Source organism: Centrocercus urophasianus, unplaced genomic scaffold (genome assembly GCF_019232065.1).
Source record: "Centrocercus urophasianus isolate 14NV4802_14NV808 unplaced genomic scaffold, USGS_Curo_1.0 seq_20, whole genome shotgun sequence".
In the NCBI taxonomy this organism is placed as follows: Eukaryota; Metazoa; Chordata; class Aves; order Galliformes; family Phasianidae; genus Centrocercus; species Centrocercus urophasianus.
In genome coordinates this window covers 4,453,729-4,469,498 of record NW_024884756.1, presented here as the reverse complement: position 1 = coordinate 4,469,498, position 15,770 = coordinate 4,453,729, and the positions used below count along the sequence as shown (strand labels likewise).

At 43.8% G+C, this 15,770-nt stretch overlaps 1 protein-coding gene across 3 annotated transcripts in view; it reads left to right on the top strand.

Annotated features, from left to right (window-relative positions):
• CPS1 (carbamoyl-phosphate synthase 1) overlaps positions 1-15,770 on the top strand; it is a 101,062-nt gene that overhangs the window by 48,667 nt on the left and 36,625 nt on the right. For all 3 annotated transcript variants that reach the window (XM_042822270.1, XM_042822267.1, XM_042822268.1), the window contains 4 exons: positions 323-533; positions 3,748-3,946; positions 6,087-6,263; positions 10,037-10,155. In XM_042822270.1, the coding sequence (XP_042678204.1) occupies positions 323-533; positions 3,748-3,946; positions 6,087-6,263; positions 10,037-10,155 (706 nt within the window). The remainder of the gene's footprint in view (positions 1-322; positions 534-3,747; positions 3,947-6,086; positions 6,264-10,036; positions 10,156-15,770) is intronic.

Below are 15,770 nucleotides of genomic sequence, written 5' to 3'. Positions count from 1 at the left end.
ATGCAGTCATTTACACAGTTGTGTGATTGATGAAGTGGGCTCTAGAAATGCTCTTCAGGTTTCCAATGCAGCCAGATAGTGTGTAAAACAGATATTGTTAGGCTGAGCCCACAGCTATCATACAGTTTTTCATAAAATGGCTTTTAGCTTCTCCAGAATCCAGTTCTCTGACTGTCTTTGCTTTTCATCGGATTCAGTTTTGAAAGCTTGTTGTAACATCACTAGTGGCAGTGGTTTAGCAAACAAAGCAGTGTATGTGGCCAGAATTTACTGCTGCTGAACTGCTTCTCATTTTCCTTCTCTGTTACCTTGTGACAAACAGGAGATTCTGTCGTAGTGGCTCCGAGCCAGACACTCACTAATGAGGAATTTCAGATGCTGAGGGATCGTGCCATCAAGGTTGTCCGATATTTGGACATTGTGGGAGAATGTAATATCCAGTTTGCTCTGCATCCAACTTCCCTGGACTACTACATCATTGAAGTTAATGCCAGACTTTCGAGAAGTTCAGCTTTGGCATCCAAGGCAACAGGGTAAGTTTATTTAAAGAATGAATACTCAGCAAACAACATGAACAAACAAGAAGTGGAGAACAACAGAATTAGGGCAAGGGAGTTGGATTGGTGTGTTAATTAAATATGTAGATGACAGCTGTGAATACGATGAGTTTCTGCATCTGCTTTCCATGCAGTTAAGACGAGGATGCATAAGCCTAGTTTGCAGCAAGGTAGACTGAAGTTGGCTATCTGGGTGAACTCTGGAGTAGTCAGGGCAAGATGAATAGCCTGGGAAGTTTCTAAGAACAGCTTCTGTCAGCATCTGCTGGGAGTGACCCTGGGAGAGTCGGTCCTGCTGGGAGATGGAAGAAGGGGTTAGTGAGCCTTCCGAGTTGGTTCCAGCTTGCTGATGCTGTTAGTGCAGAAGGGAAAAACTCCCAGGAGGTGTGTGGGAGGGGAGCCTAAGAGCTGTCCTTACAAAGCATATCTGCGGTATCCATATGTTGGCTGCAAATCACCTCTGGGACCCAAAGGACACAGTTAGTAATGAGCTGTCTGTCAAACTGATGCAAATGGTATTACTGTCTGCCTTTGTTTTGTTGGCTAATCATAAACTAATCAAGATAAGAACGGTCAGAGCAGCCTGTTTAAAAATTGGCTTCCTAATTGTGCTTTGCAGATGCTGTTGAGAGGTGCAAATTATAGATTAATTTTCAGTTTTCAACAACTTCTCTGGTTGTTGAAGTGCTGTAGCAGAGTGGAGATAAGTTACAATGTTGGACAGTGGGTGTCTCAATTGTTTTCTTTTTCAGCAACAGAGCTGTAGCTAAATGTAACTGTTGTTATGATCTCACTATAGATGTGATATCTATTTAAAAGGGTTACGTTGCAGGTAATAAAGTGAGGCTCTGATCTAGGCAGCTATACAGTGTATTGGGATAGGAAGTTGAATGAGTACTCGAGCACAGTAGTCTTCCGTTGTGCTGAGGAGGGAAAATCACCTCACACCTGGGTTTCTCACAGAACAGCAAGAATGTGGCTTTTGAATGATACACTGGTAAGGCTGGAGCTACTTGGGTTACAGGCAACTTTGTGCTGAGATCTTTGGGTGTGATGAAGCACTGGGGGATTTCCTAAGAGCTGTTGCAAATGGACTGTGTCTGGCTGGAAGCGGCTCAAGAAAGTCATCATGAAACTGGCTTTGATATCAACGTTGTAGGAAAAAAATCTTGAGAGAGGGAGCTGTTTGCACTGAAGAAGCTTCCAAGAAGAATGTTTAGATTTGTTCTGCAACTTCAGGTGATACCTGGATTCAGAAAGCTAAAGATTTTTTTTTTGCAGATGATGCTGATGAACAGTGACCTCAAATATCCTTTACTGTGAATGAGCCAAAGACCTTGAGATTTCCTAGAATTGTGTAAGGGCTTGGGTTGGAAGGGGCCTTAAAGCCCACTCAGTTCAACTCCCTGCCAAGGGCTGGTTTGTCTGCACCAGCTCAGGTTGTCCTGGCCCCATCCAACCTGGCCTTGGGCACCTCCAGGGATGGGACACCCACAGCTTCTCTGGGCAACAGTGCCAGGCCTCACTGCCCTCTGAGTAAAGAATTTCCTCATAACATCTAATCTAAATTTCTCCTCTTTTGGTTTGAAACTGTTCTCCCTTGTCTTATCCCTATCTGCCTGTGTAGAGATTTGCTCTCCCCTGTCAATATCAGTTTATGCTGACGGTATCATAGGAAGTTAGCCTGAGGACTGGCTGATACCTACAGTACCTTATACAACGGTGCTCTGGCTGCTTATGCAGTTTATATTATGTATTAGAGTGGTTCAGCTGTCAGTATCAGTCATGGAAAAAGTACGTGACATAAGTGGAAGATGTGGGGATTCTTGGTGATTTTTCAAGATGAAATTTTTTGTCTGATACTGGAATAAAGTAACTTGTCTGCTGACGAGGTTTTTCCATCCAACTAAACATTGTGAAGGATGACATCTCTAGCAAAATGAGAATAACGGACTCACTTCATTTCCTCTCCTCCAGCTGAGCCATCTTCACAGACCTGTCATCTCCATTCCTTTTACCATCTTTGAACTAACTGATTCAGTGTAGACTGCTGAAGCCCCCAGTGTCAAATTTTCCTCTTGTGATTCCTGTGTTCAAATGAAAAGTAAAATCTTTGAGGTTTGGGGGAAATCCATAACTTTCTGCAATAGTGTGGGGAAGGCACTTTGTTCCTCGAGGGGAAAAAAAAGGAGAATAAAAGCAAGTAACGTGCAAAGAGTCCCTTGAAGTTCATTGCCTTTATCTGCTAAATGATAAAAACACAAACTCTGGTATTCATCTATGCTGCTGCCAAATCCTTGGCAGGTGCAGACTGTTCAAATCTTGGTGTTAGCCACAGAGCTGAGGTGATTAGCCTTCCTAATTGACAAGGCCATGCTTGTGTGTGCAGTGGTCCATGCATACTGATGGATCTTGGCTCCCAGCTCTGGCAGGGAAGTGGCAGAAACGTCTCGAGCAGTTGCAGAGTTGAGTCATTCTGCTCTCACACGGGACAGAAGGAAATGCTGCAGGCCTGGCAGTACCACAGGGAGAAACTCTTATCTGATTTTGATGATCAGTCAGCCCTCGTAGCATGCTGGATGATGTGTGTTTATAGCACTGTGTATCAAATATATCTTTCACCCGGGGCAGGTAATACCGTGTTGAAGATGGCTGTCCTTAAGACTATCATGCAACTAGTCTAAGTGTTTATACAAGTAGACTGTCTGTGACTGCAGCCAAGCAGGAATTCTGTCATCTAGCCATGTGCAAAGCGCATCCAGACCCTCAAAAGCTTAATATTTGAAGAAATAAGAACAAAAATAAACCTGTATTTCTAATTTCACATGTGATAACGTGAGGCAGGGAGATGCTACATTAAAAGGAATTTGATGACAAAGCCCAAGAACCTGATCCAGATGTCCTCAGTGCCACAGCTTTAACTCTGGGTTCTTGCTTTCTTTTCAGCAGCTGATTAACATCCAGAGTTTAAAGGCAAGGAAAGTGAAATTGTCTCAGTAAGCTGGAGGCTGTCTCTTTAGACCACCTATGCTACACAGTATGCCAAGGATGGTGAACTGCTGCAATTCAGTATAGCAGATAGCTTAATTAAAGCAGAGGCCTATGAGGTTTTGTTGTCATTTGCCGTACAAGCAGCTGCAAAAGCAAAGTCATTCCTACTCTCCCATTCTCTATGTCTCTTCTGTGGCAGGTATCCATTAGCGTTCATTGCTGCCAAAATTGCCTTGGGGATCCCATTACCAGAGATCAAGAATGTAGTGACAGGAAAAACCTCAGCCTACTTTGAGCCCAGCCTGGATTACGTTGTTACCAAGATACCCCGCTGGGACCTGGACCGTTTTCAGGGAGCCTCCAACCGGATTGGGAGCTCCATGAAGAGCGTGGGAGAGGTGAGTATGAGAGCCTGTCCTTCCCTTCCATTCCACCACTTGGGAAAGCCACTGATCAGAAATCCTCAGAGTATCCATCTTTCTCAACCCAGTGTCTTCTGAAGACGTTAATTCAGCTCAAGTTATTCTTGCCTGATAGTCGATTTAACTGAAATGAGTTTGAGCTTTGTGATCTTGGCTATCACAGTAAGGATTCATAAGTAGTTTGACTTGCAATGGAAGAGACCACTTCGAATGCACTCTTAACACTCACGACAAGACTTCAGGAGTTATTTTTTGTTCAGAGCTCTGCAGAGATGGTTAGTTAAGGGTATCACACCAGGAATTGTGGTTTGTTGAGATTTTCAGTGATGCGGATGAAGAGCCTTCAGTTGTTACTGTAGTTATTTGTCCTCCCTGTTAAAACTATATGCCAAACCTCACCTACTTCTGCTCTTGAAATCCAAGCACGACATGTAACATTGCTCTGAAGTTTTGTTTACCTTAGTGATTAAGTCTCTTACATTTGGAATGTAACAGCAGAATTTTTAAATGCTGATTTTAAGGTGTCTGGGACAATAGCAGCATTTTCAGACCAAATTTTAAGAAGTGGGAGCTGGATAAATTATTCTCTTAATTAGTTAATTACATATCAGGTACCAAAGCAAAATAATTTGATATTTTTTCAGCTGCCTTTTTCTCTTAATGCTTTTCAAGTAGCTATTTAATCTAATTATTTTGACATGAGACTTTCCTAACATCAATTCTACCTTGCTCAGACAATGAGCTTTTAGTCACAATTGGAAGGAGTAATTAGAACTTCATTTTTCATTTGCAATTTTGGCTTTTAATGTCAATGAGGTGCTTTTTTAATGTGTGTTTTTTTTTTCTTCAGCGAGTTGATGCTTGTTGATATTAACCCTCTGTGCTTATGAGTTTTTGGACTGTTCTTTGGAATTGGAGTTCCAAATACGGTTGCTTTGTGCATCCTCAGCTGTATGGCAATCACTTGCTGACCATACGTATTTGCAGGAGGAAGTATTGAGTCCTTCCAGTGTTTGTATGCCACAAAAGCAGAACCACATGAATGCCCTCTCCTTCTCAACTTTCTCAAAACAGAATGCTGGGTAAAGTGAGGGGGGAAGAGGGATAGAAAGAGTCAGAGTTCCAGACATGCTGGTCTACTACTGCTGAGGGTGAACTGAAACAAGGATGGAGAAGATGAAGAAAGGCAGCCTGCTGCTGATGGATGTACTCAACAAAAAAGATGAGTCTCCAAGAGGAGAGGGTGTCTTTGAAGCAGAGGGCTTCTGGCAGCTTTGTATCTGTTATTATGGCACAGGCATCCCCTTAGGCCTGAGCCTAAGAGCAGATGGCAGCACCTACTGCATTTTTATTAATTGAACAGTCTGGCCTGGCCTGTTTTTTTCCAGAGCTCTGTTGTGCTGGGCAACAGCCTGGAGCTGTAAGAAAGAAGAAAACAATGTTATTTTTTAATTTGACATTTTTCAGCACTGTGTCTGTGAAGATTTTTATGCAGCTAGGATTTTGCCATGCGGGGCATCTAGGAATTTGAGAAAGGGCTCTGTTGTACTTCACAGATTTTCACAGAGTCAGTCTTATTTTCTTACTGGAACTCATGTCAAGACTTAAGGAGGGAAACCCCGGCGCTGCTGTGCCAAGCAGGAATAATCCTTTAAGAGAGCCCTCTCAGGAGAGCGTCACTTTTAAATGTAATTTATAGGAAGAGGAGCAGGTTTCTTCCGCACCTTAAAATTCCCACTGCGAGTTTCTCTCTCTAACAGGTTGTTAAACAGAAATATCCTTCTGTGTTACTACACCCATGCTGCTAAATAATGCTTTCTATGATGCTTCCAAGCAGTTTACAAGGAGAGCAGCAACTTTCTGTATTTTACAGATAGGGAGATGAAAGCAGAACAGTCACTTGTCTGAAACTCTCCGTTGGTGATTACTGGCAGTTGGTTCTAGAAGTGGAACTCCCACTGGTTTTAAAGCCAGTATGGCTATCTTAAGGCAGTGGGTTTGAAGGCTGTCATCTTTCTGTATGTTCATCGTTACAGTTTAAACTTGCATCCTTCTGTTATTTGGAGGACAGCTGGGTAGCAGCTCCTCACTGATGTGGAAGTGCTCTCCATTACAGGTCATGGCTATTGGCCGCACTTTTGAAGAGAGCTTCCAAAAGGCCCTGAGGATGTGCCACCCCTCTATAGATGGCTTCACTTCACATCTGCCCATGAATAAAGCCTGGCCAGCCATCGCAGATCTCCAGAAGGAACTCTCTGAACCATCCAGCACTCGAATATATGCAATGGCCAAGGTAACAAAAGATTGAAAGCCCTTGATCTATGTCCCTTGAATTATGGCCACCAAATGGGGTGAGCTGAAGTGGCAGAAGTGTTTTTCATCCCCTTGTTTCCCTTTGCCAAGCACACTCTGTTCATTTGTGTGGCGTCTTTGTTGCTGAAGTACAATTTGTGGCAGTGCCAGTAGAAATCTGAATCACTTCTTTTGCTTGCTCCTGTAATACAATTGTTTGCTAAATATTAGCTAATATTCAGCCTTTATTTATGCTAAAGTAGTTGATAGTTAAAGCTGATCCGTTTGGCAGATTACCATTAGGTTTATGGGAAGGGAAGAAGTTAAGAATGAACATCCATGTGAACTGAAACAAGGGATGATAGAGTGGTAAACTGCAGTCTGAGAGTGCTGTTTTTTTGCAGTTGTTGCATGGGTAAGGGCTTGAAACTTGAAAAGTTGTTAAGAGACTATACTAAATTTAGCAACCAGGAATTCCCTGTTCTTTGAAACATGCTCATCTTCCCTTAGCATTCTTCAACTTCTTTCCTGTCACACTAGGCAAATTGCAACACCTTTTGAGGTCTATGGGTGAGTGTTACCACAAGGGAGCTAGGGTACCAAATTATTTCTGCCTTCAGTTTCAAGGTGTTTGCCTGTGTGTATCTCATGGGTAGTTAGTTTACCAAACCAAAAGTGCAACTTTACCAAAAGTGCAGTTTCATATGTTGGCATTTTGCAGCTAACTTATCCATCTCTATGAAGAGAATCATAGAATTGCAGGATGGTTTGGGATGGAAGGAACCTTAAGGCCTATCTGGTCCAATCTGTGCCCACAGCAGGGACAACTCCCACCAGCTCAGTCTGCCCAGTGTCCCATCCAGCCTTGCCTTGAATGCTTCCAGGGATGGGGCATTCACAACTTCTTGGGCAACCTGTGCCAAGGCCTCAGCATGCTCTGAATGAAGAGGACAGTTGTCTTGTATAGAACATGCTTAAGACTTTTGTTGTTGTTTTCTTAAGTCTGCAAACCTGTTTTTTTAAATTATTATTATTATTTTTGTTTTATTTAAGTTGCAAACTTTTTGGTAGTGAAAGCCCATTTACTGTGTTTTGTATCACTGACTTTGTTTGGTGGAGTCTTTTAAGCCCGTCCTATTTGTGTGGAGAGCTCATAAGCCCTTTTGAGTAAGGGGACCTAGGGTTGTGCTTGTATTTGTAAAGAGTTTTTCACTGTTCCTATTATAAATGACCTTAATGAAAAGCACACAATGTTCTGTGCCTGTCCAGCTGTTGACTCTTGCTTTTCAAGCTGGGGAAATACGTGTCTTCATAAGTGTAGAACATCCTTCTGCAGCTGTACTTGGTCTCTATTACAGCTTTCTCTGGCAACTGAGGTCCAATATTTTCTCATCTCTCTGAGTGGCTTTGGGGACTTCTGTAAAGGTTAATCTCAGCCCCATGCTAACACAGGATTTAGGAAGGTAAAGGTAAGTTTGGGCCACAGTTAACGCTCTGGGTGCTCCCTGTTGGTGACATTTTCACTAGGAACCATCAAAAAAACCCCACGAGATAAAAATCTTAATCCCTCCTCATGAAGCCTCCGTCTCACACTGTGCACTCGTTCTTCCCCATTAATAACTGAGGCAAGCAGTATCAGTGAGAGGTACTTCCAGCAGCTGGGGCTGTGGGCCTGGAAATTCCTTTCCACCTTGCTGACATTTAAAAGCTGAGAGTTAGTCCCCATTAGCTGTCAGCTTTGTTTGAAACAGGATGGAGCTTCATTGTGTGACTTTTCCTGCCTACAAGCCCCACTCCTCATCTCTGGAAGGCTCCTCAAGTTTTCTCTCTCTCCTTTGTTTGGGTGATTTAAATGGTAACTGTTCAGGTGAAAAAGAAGAAAGTTCAGTTGCCATTCAAAGCATTTGCTGTTGTATTGGGAATCCTTGTTGCTATATATATATATATATATTTTTTTTTTTAAAGGGGCAGCAGGAGAGAGGCTGAAATGGATGAGAGTTGTTCTTTGGGCAGAGCGTGCAAGGGTGTAACTGCAGCTGATGAACAGGAAGGACTGTTCAGGTTATATAGGGTCTTCTGTAGACTCTCTTAGGGATTGTATACCAGTGGATTTATGCTGTGGGCTCAGTCTGTACCATTTCACACTGGGGTCCTGATCTCCCTGTTGTCCTCACTGCAGACATGTCACCTTGCCCTTGCGCTCCTGTCCACAACCAGCTACATACTTCATTTGGGAGCCGGGGTGAGATGGAAGGGATGAACATGGTGGCCCTGGAGACAGCACAGGTGGCTGAGCCAGCTCCTGGTGCTTGCCTGGAGACAGAAGGCCCTTGGAGGTGAGCAGGGCTTTAAAGTCAAGCAGCCCTGCTGAAAGGCTCTGTTTGTTTTTGTAGCTCTCTGTGTACTTTGCCGTGTAGGTATGAATAGAGCAAAGCACTCTGAGTGCTGTTCACCACCACTGATCAAACCCTGCAGGGATTTTCTGCTTGGAAACTTGATTTACCCCTGTGGCATAGTAGTTTGGGAGTAAAAGCTGTCTGCAAATGTAGTCTTGTCTCTCTCTCCAGATACATTCTATGGGGATGAAGGTAGTTTATTTTCTCTTTCTATCCTCTGACAAGGGAGACGTAGGCATTTGTTTTCTCCAGTTTCCCACGGAAGACTTTTAAATGGTGTCCTAAGTAGATTAAGTGTATGTGGTCACGTTAGCTTTGAGCTTATGGGGCTCAGTGACCTTGGCCTGATAACTTGAAGAAAAAATGTCGTTGTGCAGTGTGCTAAGCTCATCGCCAGATGAATGCTAGAGTTTTCTTCAGTGGCATTGCTCTGGCTTTGTTCCAGGGATGTTGCCCTGCAAGGAAACAATTAAGCTTAGTAACAAATTAATGAGTTTTATTACTTCAGCTCAGCAAAGATAGCATGCTGGTATTATCATTATAGTTGATTATAGTTGTTTTATCAGGAGAGTTGTAACTGCACGCTGCTGGTGAGACCCAGGAAGTATCAGCAATGGAAGTTGCAACTGTCATACTGGGGGGCTCTCTTCAAGATCTTTTTTAATATTGCAGTGTCCTGTCAAACAATCTTTTCTACGGTAACTCTGTGGGGAGCCTTTTAGCTCCATGGCACAAATAGTTTGATAAAAATAAACAACCAAAAAACAACAATACAAAAATAAAACAAAAAAAAATGTGGCCCAGAAAAGATAGTCATGCTGTGGCTGCAAATTGTCACCCTGGACTGGACTCTACTTCAGAGGTATGTATTCCAAAGCCATATGTTTTGAGTCAAGTGTTATTTTTAATGGGCAAATCGAAGCTTATGCTCCAAAGCAGGGAGTTTCTCCACAGATGAGAATTTGGACCGTCTTGTTTAGCATTAGCAGCTACAAATTCACAGTGGGACAGAAATTGAAGTGATTTGATGGCAAGGGGTGAGATGAGGATGCAGGTACTGCAGAGTGAATGTGTCAGGCTGCATGTGGTTAAGGCACTTATATTTGGTAGCCACCGGGCCATTGGTTGCATTTTGGCTATTGGCTTAGAAGAAGCAAATTCTCTCTCTTGTTCAGGCAGAAGCCAGTTCTTACTTGTGGAAATGACTGGTCTCTCCCTGCATTCTGCTTGGGCTCAGTTTGGACGACCGTGACAGACCCTTGATTTGCTTGCCTTTTCTGCCACTTGCGTCTTTGTGTTACATAGTTGCTGCTGCTCTTTGCTCTATTTACAGAGCATATATTCAAGCATCTGATTGGTGCTTTCCTCTTTTTGGCAGGCCTTGGAAAAGGGAGTCCCTGTGGATGTCATTCACAAGCTCACGGCCATTGACAAATGGTTCCTGTGTAAGATGCGCAGCATTGTGAACATGGAGAAGATCCTGAAGGAAGTGAAGCAGTAAGACAAACAAACAGTCTTGTCCTTGGGCGCACTGGTGTGTCTGGGAATAATTCTGCTGTGAAAACTGTGGTACCTGATGCTGAGAGGTTCATTTTGGCACACAGTATGAGTGATGCGGTCTTAAACCCCAGGTCACTGTCTCACCCAGGTGAAGTAGATGTCTGAGAACACTCTTTGGAGATTAGGAAGTTCATTAAGCATTCAGGTTTTCTTGCTGCTTGTAGGCATCTTGAAAATGCTAGTTTGTTTTGGAAAATCCATGCTGTATCATCGAGGCTAAGACTGGAAATGTGGAGACGGCCTGCAGTAACAATGGTAGGCTGCACTCACATACCTAGGATAGGTTTGCCTTCAGAGAGCTGTCCTGACTTACTACACCTGAGAATCAAATGCAGTGCATTTTATTTCTCCTGGAAAATTGATTTTTAAGCTTTTCTGCCTTTCTGTGATTGTGTGGTACGTGTTGCTTTTGTACTGCACTTTCAAATGCCTGTAAGCCCAGACATATTTAAATATAAATCTTCTTTCCTGAAGAAAAATGACAGTATAAAACTAAGTAGGAAAGATAGCAGTAAATTAAAGTGCCTGGCTGTATTTCAGTTCCAGCCTCTTGCTGACTTGAGCTTTCCTTTCATGGTTTATGAGGTTGGGAGCACCTCCTTGCTGAGTTATTGGCTACATGTTGGCCAGCTTTTCCACTTTCAATGTTTGCTGTCCTAACCATGTTTCACCACATGATGGCACTGGGAGCGCACCGAAGCCAGTAGATCACTGAATTGGCCTGCTTGGATTTCATTCCTCTGACCAGCTGCGCAGTTTTAATTGAGCGGCTATTGGTCTCCTTTGCCCCCCAGAACAAGCTGAATCTAGAGCTAAACAAAAATAAATGTGGAGGGAGATGTCGAAGAGAAGTAGTAGCTTGATTACTTACAGAAATCTATTGTTGGGCTGCACAAACATTTGCCCTCTAACATCTGTGTCATGTTGTATTTGTCTTGAGTGCCTTAAAATGTATACGCACTGCTCCCAAGGAAGAAGATGAAAAAAAGCCCAGAATCAGATTGGTTTTCCTGCTGTCGGAGTGCCATGCTCTGGAACATGCACTTAGCATCCCAGGGGTCGATCAAAGCCTCGGCTGCTATAAATCCACCATTCCTCCACAGATGCTAATTGCTCTGTACCGTCCTTAATCACGAAGGCTGTTTTCCCTTTCCCTGCTAGAGGTGGGTGGCAGTAATACTACCAGTAGCTAGTACCATCCCGCACTGATTTCATCCTCCTGGTCACTTAGCAAGGGATTACAGGAGGCCTGCTAGAGCAAGTGCTTTGGCAGTGTCAAACCTTGCATTTGTATCACCAACCAGTGTTGCATCTGTTGTAAGGAAATTCATGCAACACAGCACTGATTGCTGATGATGTTAATTAAGTTCGTTTCATTTATTGGTCAGTGCAGATTTTTCACTCTGCTATTCTAACTCCAACACTCTCAAGGAAATCAGCTTAGCTCATAAACTGCATCAAAAGGAGGAGATGGACTGTCCAGCTGCATTATGTTGAATGCAGAGAACAGGGAAAAAGCACTAGTGACCTGAGCTTGAGGGGCTGGTCTAGTGAGCCACATCAGGAAACACATCTCTCCAATAGCCAAGGGAAAGCTAATTGAGTGATGCAAATGAGACTTGGCATGCCTGTGCAACCAGCTGTTTCCAGTCCCCAGCATGCCTGGCATTGAGTTTTTACCTGTGCTGTGGGATTATTCCCAACTGAAAAGAATGGGCTGTGACACAACCATAGCTTGAAATCTTTGTTACTGAAATACAGTTACTGCAAGCAAAAGCATTTGCCCCGTTCCAAGGCAGTTTTCTTTTTTGTTCAGTTGTACCCATTTCTTGCTTTTTTTTTTTCTTTAATGTCTTCTGAGTGGTTTTGGAATAATTTGCAGTGAAGTGTTGGATCTGCCAAGAATCTTGATTTGGGCTTAGCGAGCTGTTGTAGAAACTGGTAGCAAGGAGATGGTCTCTGCCCAGAGGAAATTCAGAGCTAGAATTAATGCATACGTCAGGCAGATGGGGAAGGGGGATCAGAGGCAGAAGGAGAACTGTGTGAGCAGTCCATCAGGCAGAGTTCACATCACCTTGCCATGGCTGTATGGGGTGATTCAAAGGGAGAACAAGGCCTCACTGATTTATCCAGAGAAGGTGTTTCCATGTGCAAAATGTTATGTAGGGAATGTCATGGGGAACACAAACTTTTCTGCCTTACCAACATTTGTCTTACTGGTATATTAACAAGGTCAGTCATTTGGAGATACAGCTGAGAATGGGAAAGGCACCCATTGCTTAATTTACATTTGTCCCAGCAAACTTCTTTCAAAAGGGTTGGACCAGGTGCCTGTGAGCCTATGTGGTAATGCTACGACAATATTTCTATTCAGCTCTGCCTCTGGATCCTGTAAGATGGAGAAAGGGTTGTTTCAGGTGATGTGATTTGGCTGCAGGAAAGCAAATGACCTGAGTTGAATTGGGAAAAGAAAGCCATTTTGTCGGTACCTGCAAGAATATCCAGTGAAATCACACACATCAAATATATGCCCTTGCTCTTTCTCCTGTGACCTGCGCGTTTCTCATTTGAAGTTTGAACTTCCATTGTTGGTTTTTTAATGTTACCTCCTGTCTTCAGTAAGGTAATCTTAACTGCCATTTTCCCTACTGCTCATACACATATACATATGTAAATGGAGAGAGAAAGCACCATCCCATGCTTTTGGTCTGTGAATAATGGTGGATAGAGCAATAGCAGTGGAGCAGGTTGCACTGTTGTCGGAATTGAGTTCCTGGGATTTGGCCTTGCCCGTTCCATGAGAGAAAATGGAAGGGCAGGGCCCTGGAGTGACCCTGCTGGCTATTTGTTGTGCTGACAGCTTGTGAAAGAGGAGGAAATTTGAGCAGCTCCCATCCAGCTGACCTAGATAAGGCCGGGTAATAGATGCAGTCCAGAATAAGTCAGATTTGCAGTGGAGTCAAATGTTCTATTCATCCCCAAGGGCACAACTGAAGCGCTAACTTAGAAGTAATATCTGAAGCATGTTTGTCTAGGATGCTTTGATGGCCTGAGTAAAGGCAGATAAAGCCTCTTTGGGGATCAGTATCTGTCCCTTGACTATCTGCAGTGAGGCCATTATTATTTTTATTTGGTCCTAATTCTGTGCTCCCTGAGAACCATGGCCATGCACAAGGAGTGCGTGGAGGAGAGCATGCCCTTGCACTGTGGAATAAAAGCACTTGCTGGCCTCTGGTTTGCTTGAAAGGGATGAGGGCAATTGTGAGAGTTGTGGTTCCTTCTGAAGGAGCCAGGCTGATAGATGGGAAAGCAGAGTGAGGGTGGAGACCCTTCTGAGCCCAGTGTTTGTAGCCGGGTGCTCTGCTCTGTGGCCCGTGATAGAAGTTGTTTACTGTGAATTCCTTTTAGAAGCTCATGCCCTTGGCTCTGTGAAAGGTGTGCATTGTGAGCAGCTCGCTGGAAGCGTGACTCGAGTTCAAAGCATCACCACGGTGGAGTAGCCACAGGTTTTGGAATTAAAGCCTGACTCCAGCAGATGACCTGGAAACAAGGAAGGAGGAAAGATCAGACAGGCCATCGATAACATCTGTTCTTCCGCAGTGCGAATTGCACACCTGCTCTTCTCAATAACAGTTTTTCTGCTGGCTTGCGTGTTTTGGGACAGGTCAGAGAGCACAGGCGAGATCTCGTGTGGGTATAATATGGAGCTGGTCTGGTGACTGTAAAGGAGGCAGCTCTGATTTATACTGTTTGAGGAGCTGTCACTGACAAATTTGTTGTACGCTATTTTAACTAACTGGGAAGATTACTTTTGTCTTCTGAGTGAACTGGAGGGCAGAGTAGGCTCAGGAACAAATTAGGAATTCAATACATGAGGAGAATATGGTATAAGCAGTTATTCAGTGCAGTTGTTTGTGCTTTGTGAAGATCCAGTGTGAGATACTTCCTATTTGTCTTAGAAGAGCCATAGGTAATAAATTTGCAGCTGTGTTTTCCTTCAAAGCACCTCTACATTTGTGAAGACTCGGTATGCATTTTCCTCTTTGACACACGTGATAGCCAGGCATTGCCCTTTAAAAGCCATTGGGGAGCCTCTTCTAGTGATGTACACACTGGCTCTGGGGAATCTGCATCCCAACGTACCAGGAGAGCCCTCAAAGCTCTCTTTTTATCTGGAGTGGAAGACAGGCTTTGAGGAAGCATCCATGACCCATTCCTTTGGCTGTTTGAGCTGCTGTTTTGGCACATCACTCAGTTGTAGATGTGAGTCATTCAGGTCTTGGGGCACAATGTGAGGCTCCTGTTACTTAAATAAAGATGATCACAATGAGATTGATTAGCCCAGGAATCAAAACAGTATAGATGCAGGGCTCTGAAGTGGTGGTTGTTCAGTGAGCAAGGCTTGTTGGTTTACAGTTCCTGCATCCCTGAGCTCTCCTTTGAGCTTTTTGTCAGTCATCTCAGGGGTTTCTTAGGAGGGGAAGGAAGGTCACAGTCGGTCTCCTCAAGAAGAGTAGCAGAGAGAGAATTTGTACACTGATCTCATTATTTTAATTGTAGCACTTTCAAAATGCTGTAAAACACGAGGAGCAAGTGAGCGTGCCACTAAGGGCCTTGTAGTAGGCAAATGGAGGAAGGGAGGATACCTATTTGGATACAATGCAGCCTGACATCAAGGAGGCTTTTGAAACCTTCCATGTCTTTGATGCTCCTGTAGAAGGAAGAGATTTCTCAGGACGTCGGGATTCTGGCTCCAGTGCTTTTTGCTTTTGGTCCTCTTGGCTTGCAAGAGCCAAACTGTTGACTGGGCTGCAGAATGAGGAGGAGCTACATTTGAGACTGACAGACTGAGGTGGAGTGTGCTCATTTTTGCAGATCCTTCCTGCGTGCCCAGGCCAGGCCAAGAAAAAGAGCACTTTGCATATGGAGATTGGAGCTTTCCACTGACATGTTTATTTAGCAACACTCCTAAAGATCAGGTGAAAGCAGTCAAGTGAAAGAGAGGGCCGTGCTGGAGCAAGCTGCCTGTCCTGGTAATTGCAACAGTGCCAGCATTCTTCCAGTCAGTTAATAGATTTCCCCAGGTCCTCTGTGCCAGGTGAAAATTTCCTCATTACAGGGTATTTATTCCGTTTCCTCTTAGCATTTATCACTGAAGAAGCAAGCGTATGGAGTTGGAAAGGTGGCAGGGTAGAATTTTAAGCAAACGGCAATAACAAATCAACTCTGGAACCTGAAAAGGAAGCACAAGCAATGTTTGTATTGTTATTAACTTGCAAAATGTGCCGGGGGCTTAGCTTTGCAAGGAATGATGATGGCAGTGTAGAGGGAGTCTGATAGTCTGGTTTTGAAGCTCTCAAACTTTTGTCGTGTTGTGAAGGTGCATGTTAGGAAAAGGAGCCATTTAATGGCCACTTAATCTGCCCTTATTTCAGAACGGAGTATAAACTAACAAGGAGGTTCAGTCTTTGGAAGCTCGTGGTCTGTGTATGAAGAAAAAGTGATGCCCCAGGGGAAGGTGGAGCTGATTATGTTGGACTGGGTCATGAGTT